Source organism: Calidris pugnax, unplaced genomic scaffold, assembly GCF_001431845.1.
Source record: "Calidris pugnax isolate Ruff unplaced genomic scaffold, ASM143184v1 scaffold44, whole genome shotgun sequence".
In the NCBI taxonomy this organism is placed as follows: Eukaryota; Metazoa; Chordata; class Aves; order Charadriiformes; family Scolopacidae; genus Calidris; species Calidris pugnax.
Genome location: NW_015094506.1, coordinates 9,555,670 through 9,574,144, shown reverse-complemented (window position 1 = coordinate 9,574,144; position 18,475 = coordinate 9,555,670). Strand labels below are relative to the sequence as shown.

The 18,475-nt window shown below is 36.4% G+C and overlaps 1 protein-coding gene across 3 annotated transcripts in view; it reads right to left on the bottom strand.

Annotated features, from left to right (window-relative positions):
• CDK17 (cyclin-dependent kinase 17) overlaps window positions 1–5,080 on the bottom strand; it is a 56,779-nt gene extending 51,699 nt beyond the window's left edge. The window contains exons 1-2 of one of the 3 annotated variants that reach the window (XM_014963787.1): window positions 4,932–5,080; window positions 377–415 (exon numbers count right to left, since the gene is read on the bottom strand). In XM_014963787.1, the coding sequence (XP_014819273.1) occupies window positions 377–415; window positions 4,932–5,049 (157 nt within the window). In that variant the 5' untranslated portion in view covers window positions 5,050–5,080. Of the gene's footprint in view, window positions 1–376; window positions 416–4,931 lie in introns of those variants that run through there. The other 2 variants (XM_014963788.1, XM_014963789.1) reach the window with 2 other exon arrangements.
• Window positions 5,081–18,475: the final 13,395 nt, after the last annotated feature.

Below are 18,475 nucleotides of genomic sequence, written 5' to 3'. Positions count from 1 at the left end.
GCATCACATCTTGAAACTCCCCCCCCCCCCCAACCCCTCCTGGATATTTCTGTATTGTTACTTTCCTCCAGTATCAACAGCGAAATGTTATTGATTTATTACCAGTAAGTATTTCTGTGCTCATATTTTCAATTCAAGAACACTGTCTTGAAAATATGTTGCAACACACTGTTTTCCTTCCATACTCAAGGAATCACACATAGCAGATGGAATGGGAGTTTCTCAGCTGTAGTGAACATGGTATGAAATGACTACAACTACAAAGACATTTGGATGTTCTGAGACAGTATTGCAATGTGTCAATTTTTATAAACATTCATTCCTTTTATCAGAGTATTAACTAGTCATTAAGGCCTTAAACCTAAAAAACACTTACGCACTTTACTGTAGCTGATCCTTCCATTATTACTCACACCTGTAAAATTACAAAAAAATTATGCAAGTGTTTGTGAGACTGGATCCTACGATCACATCACTGAGCTAAAACAGAGCAAATGGAGATAAATGCTATACTATAAATTCAAGAAGCCATTTCTATCAGAATCTCCTTTCTTTTGGTTTAGTATAAAAACTAGCAATATAGAATGGCTTTCCAAGTTACTTATATATTAATGCAAGAGCTGTGGACGTATATTTGAACATATCTTGTAATTACTCTTAAAAACATGCATTTGTGAGAATGTGTTTTATAATATTAGACAATGCAGCCACATTTTTCACTTTCATTAGAGAGCATATTCGTATGTATTCAAAGTATTTGCATAAATTTTACAGTTAATTGAGCTTTAAATATGCATGATTTGGATGTTACTTCTAGCCAAATTTCATTAGTATGTCATTGGCAAGGAAAAATTTCAACAGCAAATTTAGCTGTCAACTACTAAATTACCATTTAGTATTTTTAATATTAATCTGAATACATGTGTTAAGGTAGAAGCTAGAATTAAAAAAGCAAGCCGGCACATTGTTAGTGTGCTTGAGTCAAGGCAGAATGAAAAATAAAAAACCCAATTTGACTAATTGGCTTTAAATGTTGAAACATTAGAGACCATGAAAGCTTCTGTATTTAGATAAAAGAATAGCCCAAAATATACTTCATACAGTCCACAGTTCATAAGGCTTCAGATTTATATGAGGCATTTCACTGGTCCCTCTATTTTTATGGTTTATGTATCTGATCTGGTGATGCTTCCTCACCCAGAAACAAATTATGATGAACATTATTTGTAAGGTATATCGAATTATTTATGTTTCTGGTCACTAAATAATTTTGTGGTGTTCCAAAACCACCAAAATTCTGTGCTACTGCATTGAACAATACAGGTTGATCCCTGCTAATCCCATTTTGCTGCTGATGGATGAGTGCTGCATCCTGAGATTGTACTGACATCACGCAATGAAGGAGGCTGTGTATGAAATGAGATTGCATACAAAAGGTTAGCTGATTCAGTGGCATCAACGCACTGCGAAGAAATCAAAAGTTATGTATCTATTTTTATGTCCGTGAACTACAAATGGGACAAATTGTTCTGCATTAGGAGTACTGTTCTTCAAAAATAAATCTTCAAACAACCCACTCAAAGCTGGAGCTAATGACTAGGTGGGTCTCTGGATTGGAGCAGCGGTTATTTGAAGTCAGAGGCAATAGTTCTGGGAGAGGAAACATTAGCAGTGGGCTGAACAAGACAGGTTACTGCAAAAGGGTGGTGATGAGGAGAGGTCCCTGGTACTACGTGCATGTGATCTACATCTGGAATCGCAGTGCTGAACTGGAATTTTGTAACAAAGATTTTACAGGATGTGTGTGTGAAAATCAGGTAGAGATGAGCATGATCAGCACAGATGTAGTTTTCTATGGACATAGCCTCTAGAACCTCTATAGTCCAGTAACACAGCTGGTTTCCAGGAAAGAAAAAAAGATAGGGTGTATAAAACTATATCCTTCATGAACACAACTGTCAGAATGGAATGACAAGACACAAGATGGGCAATTTGCTAGTAAGAAAATAAAACAAAAAACAAATTGGAGAAGAACAATGGAAGAAAATTCTGCTGTAAAGACCTTCAGCGTTCAGGGTTTATCCTTCCCTTCTGGCGTGAGAACAGTCACAACGCCCTTCAACTCTCATTTCTCAAGTTCACAATGTAATAACATTTGAAAATAAACCACATATGAAGAACCACTTTCTGAAGACTGTTTGTATCCCTAACTTTGATCCTCTTTAGATCAAGATATTGGCTTTGATTTACTAGACTGTGCTTTTTAAGTTCCTTTAAGAACGGATCCAAAGCCTGCAAACTGGGAACATTTGTGTTTCTCTGTTCCACAGGGTAAAGGAGCTATTTACTCTTCATAAAAGCAAAACTAGGGAGATGGTTACTCCAGCCTTCTGAGATCAGCACCATCACAGTAAACGATGCGCTTTCAAGATCTTAATGCAGCTATCACTTTATAAACTATTCTTCAAGAGACTACATCCTCTCATGTGTCCCAGCTGGATATTTACAGTCAGTACAGGCTTCCTAAGACTCTGATTTTATAAGATGCCAAGGCAAACCTTTCTCATTTAAGCACTCCTCTGCAAGTAATTTTTTAAAATAACATCCACTGAAGGATTTTTTTCCAGGCTATGTCCTCTACCAAACTCATCTTTCACCAGAAGAGAGAACTCATTTCCTGACACTTTTTTTCCAGCAATTATTGTTGCCCAAACCCTGGCTCCTACAGTCTGTCTGAAAACTACTCCTTCCAAAATATCTTGATCTGCGGGAAAGTTAGAGCTTCATTTCGAAAAGCAGGACTAACTGGTGTAGCAAGCATTTTCCAACCCTACTTTCTAAGAAAAGCTGGGTTGGAAAGGAACGGAAAAACAACGGAAAACAAAAATCCACAGTTGTATCCTGTTCATCTCTGCAAGATCAAAGATAGGACAGGTACTAATATCTGCATTCTAGAAGTACCAGAAAAAGGAAGTAAATATCAGTAAAACTTTTTTAAATGGCATAAAATTATGAGTTAAAGACTACGCAGAGCAAAAGCACAGGTTGTATTTATTATTTTTCCTCTTTCAAGAGGATCAATGACATCTCAGGGTATCCAAGGATACTCTACTAAAACATTAACAACATTTTGCAGTTGTAAGCACAGCACGTATTGTATCACACAATATTAGCGTATAAGCTTACTTTTGGCCAATGAAATAACGCAGAAAGCAAAATAAAAGGAGCACTAAAAGCTAAGTGATGAATTTGTCATTAGAAACATTGCCTTGAATTGCATTTTTATCACTCTAAATATCTACCGGGAAGTTAAGTTTGTCAAAGTTTGGCAACAAGCATGCAGAAGACATCTAAGTGTTGCTGTTTGAGACAATTCTCAGATAAACAGGAGAAACTGCAAACCAACTCATACATGGTTTAAGATGGCGTAAGCTCATGCTTCTGTAAACAAGTTATTGCATCCTCTGCCCCTTGACTTGGCACTCAGAACATGGTCCAGTTTAAAGTAAAATCTTTTTGCTTTTAAAAAGATTCCTGGATCCAATTTTCAACTGAATCAATTCAGCAACCCAGTTCACTACATTCACTGATGCTGGTGGTAATTTTTTACACTCACTTCCCAGCGTGAAAGTAATATTCTTAGCACTTATTTGCATAATGAAATCAATCTGTCAGAAGCACATACAGGTCTGAACAAAACATGCATCAGTAACAAAGGCTAAGACAAGTGAAACCATGTCGGACACTGCTCAGTGTCTCAGAAAATACTTGGTAGATATCAGTACAAAAAACTTTTTTTTGGTAAAAACCAAAATCATTGTTTCAGAATAGACCTGTTGTATCGACATATAAAAAGTTGTAATAAATATCATTTTCCAAACTATTGGGCACAGCCCATGATGAAGACAGGACAATAGCAATGACTATACCAGGGATTAAGGGTAAAAATGAAAAACATGAATAGTGTTGTTTTGCCAAAGGTAAACTCAGCTTTCGAAAGCTTGGTATGCAACAGACCTTGGATGGGGTTTTAAAAGTCTGCAGGGCAAATTCCACGGCCTCTAATTCTGATCAAATCTGCCAGCCCTGTCAGTTTTCAGTGGGAAAATTCAGAATCATTTATTGGTGTGAAGTGGGGGAAAAAAAAATTCAGATCACTTGATACTTGAGAAAATCTTAGATGTCAGCAGAGCAAGAAATAACACTAAACAGCATACAAAATGAAATATGACTTAAATGCTGCAGCCCAGGAAACAGAACAAAGCAATAAAATCTCTTCCAGTCATTATTACTGCAGATTGCATTCAAAAGTGGTATCGTCATTAATGTGGACTTTACAGCAGCCAGTACAATGATGGGATCAGCCAAAGACTCGTGTAAGATACACAGACAAGCTGGTTATCCTGAATGTTTCTAGTCGCCTTCGTATTGCTGAAGAGAAGTACAATTCAGAGACATGAAGAGGTGACAGAATTCTCAGACTAGTGCACTGCATCACCAACGATAAGGTAAAAGGTTTTTTTAATAATATCTAAACAATTACTATCAAATATGTTACCAAATGATTTTGAGAAAAAAATTGAGTTTGAAGCCATAGTAAGTTGATGTGAGACCCACTAAATTCATACATAATGGGTTTTTTTACTGAGAGAGCATCTATGATCCTTCCTGCACACCACATTAAAATATCAATTCACGTAGCTTTTGATAAATAGCTGTATAATAGCTCATTATCAAAGCAAACCAACTGATACATATACATATCAACCTGTTAAAAGAACTAGGGCATTCATATGTAAGACAAATCAAAAGAAAAGGTTAGTGTAGAAAGTCCATGCAATTGTGAAAACTAAAATAAAATCCAACAACGGTCACTTTTAGTGGGGCCTTACAAATTCTTACATTTTCTGCAAAGTGAAAGATATGCTTACCGTTATCTTTGCTGCTGTTTTCTTCAATTGTCATTTGTTCTGCTAGCTCAGACAGCGATTCATCAATGGTCTGGCTTCCACGCAAGGTTAAAGAAAGTCTCCTCTTAAACTTTTTCATTCTATCAATATTAAGTCTGGCTTAAGGAAGCCTGAAAAAAAAGATGGAAAAACAAAAAGTGAGAAAAAATTAGTTCATTAGAAAACAAAATTTAATTACCTCACATAAAAATGCTAGAAGGCTTACAGAAACATTACATCAGTATGTTATCCTTAAAAGTTATCCTTAAAACAAGATTACCCTTAAAGCAAGATTAGTCTACTGGACTGAAGAATATCTTCAGAGGTAGGTGCCCATACATTTTTGCAAATTTTATTTCTGTTAGGGAAAATGAGAATCTTTGGTTTTTAAGAAAACAACAACAACAACAAAATAATCTGATCATTAATTTTACAATCCAGTAATAAAACAAATAGTCATCTGCGCGCTCTGTTGCCTCTTCTGCAGCCTTTTTCACCAAACTCACTGAGGAGGAGGAGGCTAGAACCTTCTCCTCTTTCAGCCCATTTGTTTATGGATAAGATGGTACTGAACTTTTCTATATTTTGCCCTTTACACAAAAGCTGGAAGGGGACAACACTAAATGTCTTAAAAACAAAAGCAATTCTCAAACCTGATCCCAACTAGGGAAATAGACAGCCAGGGCCTGATAAGGACAGCTAAAATGGATGTTTCTCTATAGTCAGGCAATAAGACCAGACTGGGAACAAAGCAGGAGGCACTTTCTCCATGGAAAACAATACACAAACAAGCAATAATAACAAAGGTCCAAGCTGATAAACATGTTGCCACAGGTCTAAGCCTGTACGTGAACTTTGCAGCATGCCATATGTTTGCCCTTACACGACAAGAAGCACAATTCTGTCCTTCATTACTCCATATGGACAATTAATTCTAGGTATTATTTCACAATAACTTATTTAGCTGCTCATAGCCTCTAAGAATCACACAGGCAGTACCAAACACAAGCATACCATACTTTTAAGTCTGAGCTACTCATTATTTTTTTTCCTGCATCAGCCTCTCTGCACTCCAAAGAGCACAATTCACATACAAAACTGAAAAAAAATCTCTTTTTCCTTAATGCCTTCCTTTAAACAGAGAAATCCAAGAAGTAGTATGCTAAAGATCTATATTTAATAACATGCTGTGAATATGATTACTTTTATATTGACATCATCCCTGTATATGTTTATACATATATACAATGTATGTATACACATACAAAAGTATATGCATTTCAACTGCATAGCTTAGTTTTGCTTAGATGTTACATAATAAAAAGGAGAACAAATCGGTGGAACAAGCTGGAAGTGGTTGTTGGTGGTAGGAGAATGTATACATAGAGTAAACCGTCACAAGACTAGATTGCACAGGACAGTATGTAACACGTAAGGCTGGGTAACTTGATGATTTTTAAGGTCCCTTCCCAAACCATTCTATGATTCTATGATAAAAGGAAACCTTTGAGATTTGAGCCCCAAAGTCTGAGATGAACAGTACAATCACTGGCAAAGCAGCAGCTGCATCCAGGGGGAAATAGGTACATTACAAAACAGTATAACATCTTAAACAACCACAGCTACTATAGGCAGAAATATTCAGGCATTGGGTACAGACATGTAGGAAATAAAAATATGACTGCTGGAGATACAGTTAGGGTAGCAGCTTCAAAACTGCCCTTTTAATGCATTGCTGTATGTACAATAAAGCCACACCTTAGTATGAATAATTTTGCCCTCACTCAAAAGCAGGATATTCTTATTGTTAAGAAACTGCATTCAGAGAACATTCCAAGGGGTACATTTACTTTTCCTGTTCAGGACCTGCTTTAAAAACCTCATTTGAAACTGCTTTATTTCTGCGTTCATTTTAACTTTTACAAAACGATGGCCTGTGCTTCTCTTAAAAAACTAATTTAACTAGTTTTTTTAAGAAACACTGGAAGGACACATCCTTTATATGTGGTATTACTCAAGTCTCCTATACTGTTCTTTGAAACCTGCATCTTCTTATGTGTCTTATTCTCAAAAAGGATACACGCAATTTTTAGCTACGTAATGCCCTAAAGCTACCTGACAGCACAACAATTTCTTTCCAATTTTCCACTTGGGCAGTAACTGAAAAAACAGGTGCCTTTATATGGAAACAGGCTGTTCCTGGCTTTTGATCTCGCAAATATCTAAGCCTACATGATTTTTTAATCAAAAAGAAGGTCTACCGCTGAAGAATATTACATATAAATTAACAGACACGTGGATTAGAAAATCCAAGAGACATTCTAGATCTCAAGCTAATATAAAAGCAATATTTTGCTACTATAGTTACAAAATTTCTCCTGATAAAGGAAGGTTTCATGCAGTGCTGAAGCACCATTTCTACTAAGATTCTGAATTAAGTTTGGGGCTTGACTTTGAAAGAATTTAAGAGTAAAAAGGGATCAGGAGTGGGATTCCATGTGTGAGTGAATGCTTCCTTCTACTGTAATGTAATTCTGTGTTTTTAAAGGAAAAGATGCTCACTGACATGAAACCCAATTTTCCTCCCTTAAAGCAGATGAATTTTTGCTAATTCAGATGTGTAAAGAATGCATATATTTAAAAAAAATATATTAAAAAAAGCACATAAAGGTGAAGGACTGACCAGCATCTAGTACTTAGAAATGCCCTATCTTATTGACTTCTTTATTCTTACTTCTGGCCAAAGCTGCAGAACCTGCTAGATCTTGGTAGTTTGAGATAAGTTCTCAGTGAACAGAGCTTTGAAAATGTGATCTGTACAATCCAAAGCTAGCACTGGTTCACTAAAATGACAGCAATTTCACAGTCAATTTTAATTCAGTTCAACAAAATTAAAGGGAAATTGTCTGATCTTCATTTTCACGAATTCATACCAGATGCTTACTTATTTTCTCCATTTAACAGTAAATCTAATTTAAATCCAAAGTTAGGTTAATTGATCAGTAATGTACATCTAATGGCTATGATTAGAAGCTGTAATACTCCTGATGTTCTCACAAATTCTTACCAATTGTGAAAAGAATATACACTGGTGGTTTTTTTTTAAGTTTTGAGCTTCAGAACAGAGCCCAGGGCTTGACTGTTCTATTCTGTAAATTTATCCACTCTGAAAATGTCGTACCCAAATCAAATATTTTAGATGTCACAGCAGATAGATGCATACACTTGAATGCCACTAATGCAAATACTAGTCCTCTGCAGACAGAATGAGGACAAGCAATCTGATACGATACTATCTGATACAACCCAGAAAAGCTGGCAGAGACGTACTTGTTCAATCCTTGTACTGATATGAAATGAAGGAAGCGACAATGTATGAAAGGAACTGCTGCTTCTTATGAATGATCTCCAGTCTAACCCCGAAAACTTAGTATTTTCGTCTTTAAAAGCAACACAACTTAATCCTTGAAAACTATGCTGACATTACCTTTTGTACACATTTGTCTCCTTAAAGCCTGTAGAAAAAGTATTTTGCAACATTCATTGTCAAGTCTCAAACTCCCGCTTTGCTCTCAATGTCATTTAAAAGCGATCTCTAAAACACAGTTCTGAAAACACACTCCATAGCTTTTGAATCGCCCAGCTAAAATCAGATTTAAACAAGTGGGTTCTGACTCACTTTCTCTGTATCAGTCCAATCCTTCCCACAATACCTGTAGTGGAGTACTTTCTTTTAGCATACACAGACGTCCACAACACCCTGAATATACAGCAGACAGACATTAAAGCATTTTAATTGCAAAGTAGTAACTCAGCTGGATTCTGCACTCATCTAATCGCCAAAAATCTGAGGCGTTCAAATGCTGACAGCTAAAATTCTTTAAAAAAAACCCCATTGCCTTCAAGCTCTCAGGCCCTTGGTACATTAAAAGTGAAAAAAGGAATGCATAAGATCTTTATACACAGTTAAACATATGCTTAATGCTTGTAAGTTTAAACAAATTCAGCTAAAATTTTCAAAAGCAATGAAGACGTTAATAGCTTAAATTTTAACCAGTTCATTTCAAGAGGGTCAGAAATACCAAAAGCTCCCTACAATTTTGCTGATTTAAAGCCCTTTGAAGTCAATGGGAACCTGTCCTTCAACTTGAATAAGCTTTGGATCAGACTAAATGCTGACCCTTCTGTTCCAGATGTTATATTGCATTAAGATAAATCTAAATAGAGATTAAGCATTTAAAAATTACTTTTCCACTTAGATTCACACTGAAGTTGCTATTTGACTGTTTTTCCAAGCTGCTTTACAAGGCAGTAGGTGTTTTCCAAACATCTAAAGGCAGTTCTTGTTCTGAAAAATTAGCTGAAAATGACAGCTGAAGCAGGAGGGAAGGACAGGAAAAGAAATCCTACCCAACAGCAGCACATGTACAACAGTGAGGACACAGCATGGCCCTTGGGGGCCACAGGCGTAAGGTATGAAAGAAAGTGGGTAACAGCACCCCCTATAAACTCCTCGGACAGGAGAAGGTGCAAACACACATGGGACACTCAACCTGATTGCAAAAAAGTCACTACAACCAAATGGGTACATTTACACAGCAGTGGGCCAAACTGTGTAAAGGTGGTTGCAAAAAGGCAAACTGTGGCAGAGCTTTGAAGAGATCTGAAGATTCTGTCAGGATACTTATATTTTTGAGGATTTAAGATGGAAAAATCAAGTAAGATGGAATAATCAACTCAAGAATAAAAACAGTCCACACAACTACAAACGAGAATAACAATCATCATGATATTCTGTCTCATATGATCCTTATCATAGCGGTTGTTAATAATTCTCAAAATCCATGGTGTCATTCACTGTATCATTCACATATGGACAGATAATAATTTAACCTTCCGCTAGCATTTTAATTGCACCAGTCACAGGTCTGTTAAATATTTTCAAGCACATAATAAATTATGCATTATTTGTTTGGCTGCATTAATCAGATGCATCTAAATACTTACTAACAGGAAGTATTTCTGAAGGTCATAATCCAAGCTTGCGTGAGAAAGAGAGGTCTGAAAAGCTTAGAATACTGCAAATAATATTAACTAAAAACAGAAATGGGAAACACCTGTCAAGAATATTGTTCCTTAACCTCAGAAGAAAATAAGCTTTTCATAGTGTTTATATTTATCAAACTGTTCTCAATCTACCTGAATGAAGACAAAAAAGCTATTGATCACATAAGCATGTCACACATCAAATACAGAGCAAACTATCAATTACACTAATGAGAAATAGAGGGATAATTTATCTAAGACCATAAACCACCATATTCAGCACTTGCACATTTCACATCTAATACAGATGTACTTCCTCACAATCACAATTCTACTCTACAAGAATGGATTATAAATATGGTATCTTATTCATTGCATCTATTCTTTGTATTTGTCTCAAACCCACATTTGTGGAAAAAAAAAAAAAAGTATTTCTACTGCACTTTTCCACGCTCAGTCTTTAGAAATGATGTGACTCTGGACAACTAGACTCCTGTCAGGAACAGAACTACTTAGAAGTTATTAGCTTTATTGCTGCCTTAGATCAAAGAACTGACACTATACAGATGTAAGTGATATCTGCAAACAAGAAACATAATTCTGAAGTCAAACATCACAGCCTAGTTTGACCTCCCCATGAAAAAAGGCAAAAGCACCCTCACAGCCTTTTCCTTATGAATAAAACAATAATCAATATGGAATTAAACTTTTGAGGTAAATCCCCTTTTTACATATTTATAGAATTGCAGCCAAACAATTTCTGAAAACTGGAGGTAGAAAGATACTCACAAAGGTTAACTTCTCATCTGAGGTTAGTTTTCCTAGTTAATATAGGCAAAGAGGCTCCTTCAAAAGTAAGAGCATCTATATTCAGCTACTGATCTAGATCATCAACTGGAAGAACCTCTGCAAACAGAGGAAATCGACGGAAATTAGCCTGTCCTAATTTAATTTAGATTGTGAATACTTTTTCTTATCTTCACTCCCCGATCCCTTTGCCTTTAGAGGGTAACAAAGGACAGAAACCAAAAGAAGTTTTGTGGGTTTTTTGAAAATAATCGTTTAAGTTAAAAAAATATATTGATCATTACCATAGACATATTTAACTATACTACTAGTACAGAATTTAAAAGAAAGAAAAACACCAAATCTGCCCAATGGGTCATATCTTCCAGTCCTTTTTTCAAATGCAATGTTTATCCTCTTTCTTTTGGACTTAAAAAGCTTTACTTAGGTTATCACAGCAAATTTACATTCTTTAAAATGTACGCATACATTCTCTCCCATATAGATACAAACAATATCAAATAGCAAAATCAGTAGAGACATTCTATTTGATAGATCTCCCTAGATTAGATAGATTGGACTGATTAAAGCTCCACGTTAATTATCAAAGATTCTATTCTCTCAACAGCCAAGTGAAAAAACACAGTATGACCCTGGTTAAATTGGCTGACATTTAAGCCAACAAAACGTATGAGCTGACTGGCAAAGGTTCTTGCATTTGCTGTCAGACCCATAAACTGAAAGTCTTTTTTCTCTTGGTGGGGAAGGGAAAAATCAGAAGGGGCTACATGGATGTAGCATATATACTACCACTGAGCCATGGAACTTTCCATCTCAAAATACATAAAGAGCCCTAGAAACCAAAAGCAATGTCTGCAATTTTATTAGCTTTGATTAATAAGCATTAACCCTTACTATAGCTTTCAAAAAAAAAAAAAAAAAGAAAAAAAAAAAGAGAAGTTGTGTGCACAAAGCTTGCTGCTCCCAAATACTGAGATTATTTTAGTGACAGTTCTACAACGTTGCAGTCACCACTTCTGGGACGATCTTCCAGAGTCTTGCAAATTAGCCAGTCTTTGGAAGAAAACTGAGTGGAAGATCCCTTCTGGGCTGAAGACAACAACGTTAGCTCTAAGACGAAAAGCATCCGCAACCTTTTGAAAGCCTGAGCTATTTTGTCAATAAAAGGGATGGACTTTCAAAAACTAAGGGTTTGCTTTTTTTTTTAACCTGCCATGATTCAGGCACCAAATCTGAGTCTGAGACTCTCATACTGAAGAACTTTCTCTCAACCTCCAGTAGTTCTCAGCCCAGCACCATCTCTGCAGTAAGCATGTCAACTTCCAGGACCAAAGTCTTCAACATTTGCTTCTTGTTGTTCTCACAAAAGAAGTTACATTTGCAACCCAAGACCTAAGGCAATGAAGAGCTTCAAACTTATTTAGATATTCTTGAATGGAGCACCAAGAGACACAACAAATACACCACAGCAATATAAATGAAGATAAAAGCTAATGAGCTCCTGATTTGGATAAACTAAGAATAGTCGTTCAATTTTCTTAATAAAATAAAAAAAGGGTTTGGCCTTCTTCTCTTAAAACAGAAATTAATTACACTGGGGAAGCTGTTGAGGAAACCTTATCACGGCCCGCCTGGAAATTAACCACTAAGTGAGAGCTATAACAGAGCTCATCCCAGGAAAAAAGCTTTGCAATTAATAAAACTGCAGACAGAATAAAGACCACCATAAAAAAAAATAATTTTCTATCATTATTGGTATAACTGCAGTAAGTTTACAGCTCACAATTTTTCCTCCAAATGTCAAATTTTTGGCTTCATTACTTGTTGAACATTTTCTGTATAGTGTGAAAAATCCACAACCCACCAAACAACCCAGAGAGAAAGGCGTTACATTCAAACATACAAGGCAAAAGTAAATCCAAACCCTTCCATAATTGTTTTATCTATACATGTCTGGGTGTATGAGTAATATCAAAGAGTCAGGAATGGCTTAAAAACAGGCAGCTTTGGACGCAATGTTCTTACACTCTTATGCACATGCAGAAGACAACTTAAAAAAAAAAAAGGAGAGAGAAATAAAGCTGTTTCACTGTAATTGAGGGGTTTGTTGATTTTTTTGGAAGAAAGTACGATATAGCAACACAGGAAGAATTTTCAACTAGTGAATAGGAGACACTACAAGCAGTGTGATACAGACCACATTCTACAGTACTGACAATGTACATGTATATTTTTCCCATGAATAACAGGTCACATTTAAAATCTGATGCACCGAAGGCATTATATTGAGACATAAAACAAGACATGAAGAAAAAAATGGTATGATAAACCAGACTTTTTGGAAACATTTAATGCACAGGATTTATCAGTCTTTTCTGCATTCTGTATTTTTCCAGAGATTTCTGACAACAATAAGCAGTAGTACAAATACTATTTCTGAAACAATAGAGATATGGAATACTGTAGCTACAACTAAGAAAGTAACTACTGACAGAAACAACAGCGTAAACAAGTTTCTCATAGTCAGGCTGAGTATGCGTAGAACCTCCACGGAGATATTTTAAAGGTAATTCCAAAGTTGCAGTAAATAAATTCATTCTTGCAATAAACAATTTTTGAACTATGAGTTCATTGGGGTTTTTTTGGAACTTTTTTGGGTTCAAAAATTTGTTTGAATCACTGAATGTCCTTTGCCTAAACTTATGAATTGCTCTGATTTGGCATTTTTTAAAGGCTCACAAATTACTGTCTTTTCTTCCCTTCTTGAATTCTGAAATTGGTACAACTTCAGAGATTCCTCACTAACAGATCTTGGAACAATAAGTCAATTATCAATTTTTCTGCTGTATTAATTTTTACATAGCAGTCAAGATGTCCCAGCATGGGACCAATTTGTTCTGTTACAACATTCAGACAAATGTTGCTACATCTGCCTGAAGTGTTCATGCTGCCATTTAATGGTCAACTGGATATGCACACATGGATAGTTTCAGTATCCACTGCCAAGGATACTAAACACATCACACTGACACTATTCCTAATGCAAATTATTATCTAGCTGACAACCTGGGAAAGAATGAAGAGTTTTGACATATGTTTGCCAAGCGGCTGTGCAAATAGTTATGTTGGCAACAAAAAGGTGGTGGCAATATGCCCTACAAGGCACAGAAGAAAGCATGAGCCTGCTTAACCTAATTTAATACCTCCACAGAAGTAGAGCACTGATCACTAGCGAACATCAAATGCAAGGTAAAACCATCCTCACTGGAACCACTGTGATATAACTGTTGTGTACCAGAAAAGTAGCCTGAAAAACTGCAGAGTTTTGCTTTAATCTTATTTAGCCTAGCTGAACAAAAACTGAGATCTGAAATAAATGCAAACTGTGAATAAAATAAAGGACAACAGCAAATGCTGTTAAGGAAAGATGACATGAGAAAACAAGAACAAATGGATATGAAATAAAGTAAGAGCATTCAGCACAGGTGCCTTCATCCTCTGTAGCAGGTTCAGGCTATTATGATTCCCACTGCACAGTAACCACATGGAGATTGCTCCTTTGCTGTCTCTATACTTCTCCTGAAGCAACACCCCACTCCCAAATTAAGTTGTCCTGCCAAGCCTCATAACTCTCTATTGACAGCTTCCAATAAAAGCTTCCTTTAATAGAGTTGTCCTGACTCACAGGTGGGGGGGGGGGGGGGGGGGGGGGGAAGTACATCTTCATTTAAACATACAAAATAAGGCAACTGCCATGCATCAAGCTGTCACAACTGTCACTGTTGGCTCAAAAACAAGAACCCTACATGGAGACTAGCAGATTTGGAGACTGAAGATCTTTCTGTTTCACTCAATGCTCCTTTTCTCTGCCTGCGCAGATAATTCGTCCCTGTCTTTTACACACAATCTTACTTATTGCTCTTCTTCCAGGTAACCAAGCTGTCCAGACAAGGGTTCCCAAATTCTGAAACTAAGCAGAACAACTAAATTACAAATACGTAATTTGCATGATCAGTGTCAGTCAGTTTCAGAGGTCACTTCCCTACCAGACTGAGCAAACAGTCTAGCACATCAAATGACACTACTCAAATTTTAGACTACCTTCTCTTAGTATAACCAATTCTCTACCTGAAGGTATACGAGCTTTCTGGACCTTGAACAGAGAGCAGTAGAAGATTAAGGAACAACAACAACAAAAAGCTGTACAGAATTGAGACAGCGTCAAGATGTCAGCTAGACTCAATGGAGACAAATGGCAACCAGTAAAAGTGGAAACATACTTGTAAATAAACAACATGATCAATAAGACAGCTTTAGTATATAGGAAACCTGGCAAAGTAAGAAGTATTAGTATCAGTCAATAACATTAAACCAGACATGAATAATTAGCAAACAAAACCTGAAAGACAAGTAGACTCCAGATATATTTTTACCATAATTTAAAAAGGTAAAATAACTGTGATTAATACCACGCAAGTAACACTGATACTGTCAACAAAAGCAGGCACAGACACACAGCAAACCAGAATTGCTCAAGGACCCTGCAAGCTACGGCTTAAAGGCAAAGTAAGGATAGCTGGATATTTTATTGTGAAATCTATGTAAAAATCACACAGTATGTCCAGAGCACTGCTCCCAAATACGTATTTGTGCTGAGCAGGGCCATTTGCTCTCTTTTGTTTCTCTGGCAGAAGAAAGAAGTGAAATTTTATGTTTGCCCTCAAAATTTCTTCTGAATTCCAGACACTGTCATTCTTCTGCTGTTAGAGCCTAACGCTTCTGCAGTCTCGTCCTGCCAAGGACTAACAGTGGGCCAATCCCTTCCACAGGAAACTAATTCCCATTCTGGATCTTAATCACATTGCAGAGGCTGATACTGCTGCTGCTGTCGTCAGTGACCTGGATAAAGCTGCCAAACTGTAAGATTTGTCTCACAAACAGAAAATGTTTTATGAAAAAGTAAATTTAAGTCATTGCCTCTACAGAGGCTCAATGTTCCCTAAAGAATCTTACTTCAGCAACATTTAATATCATAGTCTAATACAGATCTGTATTGAAAATAAGCTTCTCACTTCAACAAGTACTGAAGCAGCTTTGCTGTAGAACAAACAAACAAAAAACAGCCCTAACTGTGATTATAATGTCACCAGATGAGATAACCCTCAAAATAGTCCAGTAGAGTCAGAATCATAGAATAGTTTGGGTTGGAAAGGACCTTTAAAGGTCATCTGGTCCAACCTCCCCTGCAATGAGCAGGGACATCTTCAACTAGATCAGGTTGCTCAGAGCCCAGTCCAACCTGACCTGGAATGGGGCACCTACCACCTCTCTGGGCAACCAGTGTTTCACCACTCTCACTGTAAAAATTTTTTTCCTTCTATCTAGTCTAAATCTCCCTTCATTTAGTTTCAAACCATTATCCCTTGTTCTATCACTACAGGCTGAAGCGAGTTGCTCAAAGATATGTGGGACCCCTGTTTCTCTCTATGGTGAAAGAGCTGTGCAAGCTCCTCTGATATCTTCCTCGCTCCCCCATTACATTATTTCAATAACTTCATTTCCACTTTTTTTCTTTCTAGAATCTATGTGCTGGGATGAAGATACACATACTTAGAAAACTCAGGTTAAAACAGCATTAACATTCAAAATTAGTATGCAAAGTGTAAGGGTAACAGATGTTATCTTAGTAATTAATTTGGGTATTATTTATTTATTTTTATCGCTTGCTATTTGGCTCTTTGCTTCTTAACCTCCTTTGGAAAACCCTGCTCTAGCATGCTGTCTTTCAATCTTTGAGATACAAAGTCCAACTGATGTTATCTATCATCTCAAAGAGTAAAAGATAGCATTTTGATTGATATAACACAAGGCTTATATCTTAGAAATTTCAGGATGTGCTATTCTTTCACCAAACTACAGTTTCTCTGTCAAGTACTCGAGCTGTTCTTGAATTACAGTTCAACAGCCTTGGAAAACAGTATCCTTTTCTGAAAATATTCTTTAAAATAAATTTATCTGCATTGTAAGGGAAGTTTCTATGTGTTTTCCCATTCAAGTATACTTCTTTGCAACATACTCAGGTATGCTGAAGAGTAAAAAGAAGAATCCTCCCACTGCAGTTTATTTCCTTTTCGTAACTAGGATAATGCTATAATGCTATGGTAACCATAGACTGCAAGATTCCTTGCCAAAGAAGAACTATAGGTTGATACTCTCCTCTTTCCCTTACCTGGTCAGGCATGCATAAACTTGCCTTCTGCGTAATAAAGAACCATTGTTATTTTTTTTTAAACTTCCTTCTTTCCTCTGCTGCAGTCAAACACTCCTTAGCTTGGAACTTCCTCAGGATCACCTTACCTGAAGTTATTTTCTCTGCTGCACACAAAACACAAGTGAGCCAATTTCAACGGCTCTAAGGAGATACAGATACTATAGTCAGTTCTGTTAATTCTTAAGACCATCCCAACAACCATACTTTCCACCTCCGGGAACGTGTTCATATTGGAAAGGCTCCAACGAAAAGCAGATGAAGAGCTCAGGACATCAACTGAATTATGAAAACCTAAAAGTAGAAAATAGACTCCACCCCAGAACTAAAACTATGTCATAATACAGTAAGATGGTGAATGTTTACAAAATTGTTTCAGAAATCAAGATCACTTTTTAGCTCTCTCTGCTGTTGGAAGCAGATTCCAAAATGTAGCTATCAAACACAAAGAAAAAACAGACACAAATTGTTACGTGATTATGAAATGTTTCCCTTCTGAATTCATTAACTTTATTGAGAAAAGAGCTGTAGGAGAAACTTGATGATGGCAGCAAATGTGGTAGGGATGAAGCGCCTTCTGTCTGACTAAAATTGCAGTAGAAGCACATTCACTTTTGCTTTACACAGAACATATAAAACATACTCACGTTAATGAAAGCAAAGATGGTTTCCAAGAACCAAGACTGAATTTGCTAAATTAAAGAGGGGTTGCTAAAAAAACCCATTTCAATTTTCAGAGAAGTAACAAGTTAAAATATCTATCACCTTGGTATATTGTTATTGAAACCAAACAGACATATAAAAGAAACCGATAGCAAAATCTCATACCGAAAGCTGTGAAGATGGCAAGCAACCAAGTAAACATACAAGAGCTGCACAGGTTATAAAGATCAAAACACAACCCTAACCTCATTTTTATGATTACTGTTTAACAGCTCAACCTGTACTTTGCTGTCCACATTATAATTTATATAAAAGCTACTTCAATTGTCTGTTTATCTTATCAGTCTTCAATTATATTAAAGCATACGAGCTACTGAAGAGAAAACATGGTCTATCACCATGCAGTCCTAGAGAAAAAAAAAAGTATCAGTTATTTTCATTGCTAGTGTCCTACCAATATTTAAATTTCTACTAAAAAAGACTGTTATCAAATTCAGAAGTAGTAAATAAAAGCTTGTTCTTGTTAAGGAAGTAACCTACAATTTAGAAAGGTGCAACCAAAATTTTTTTAAGGCTAAAAATACATTGATGATTCCACAATAAAGAAACTGGAGCCACTGGAGAACAAAGCTTGAGCAAGGAACTGCAATGGGGAATTAATGACAGACAGAAACCATGAAATCTAAGAGAGGAGAAATTGAAAAAGAGAGGAGACTCACAAGGTACTGAAAAGAAAAGAAGT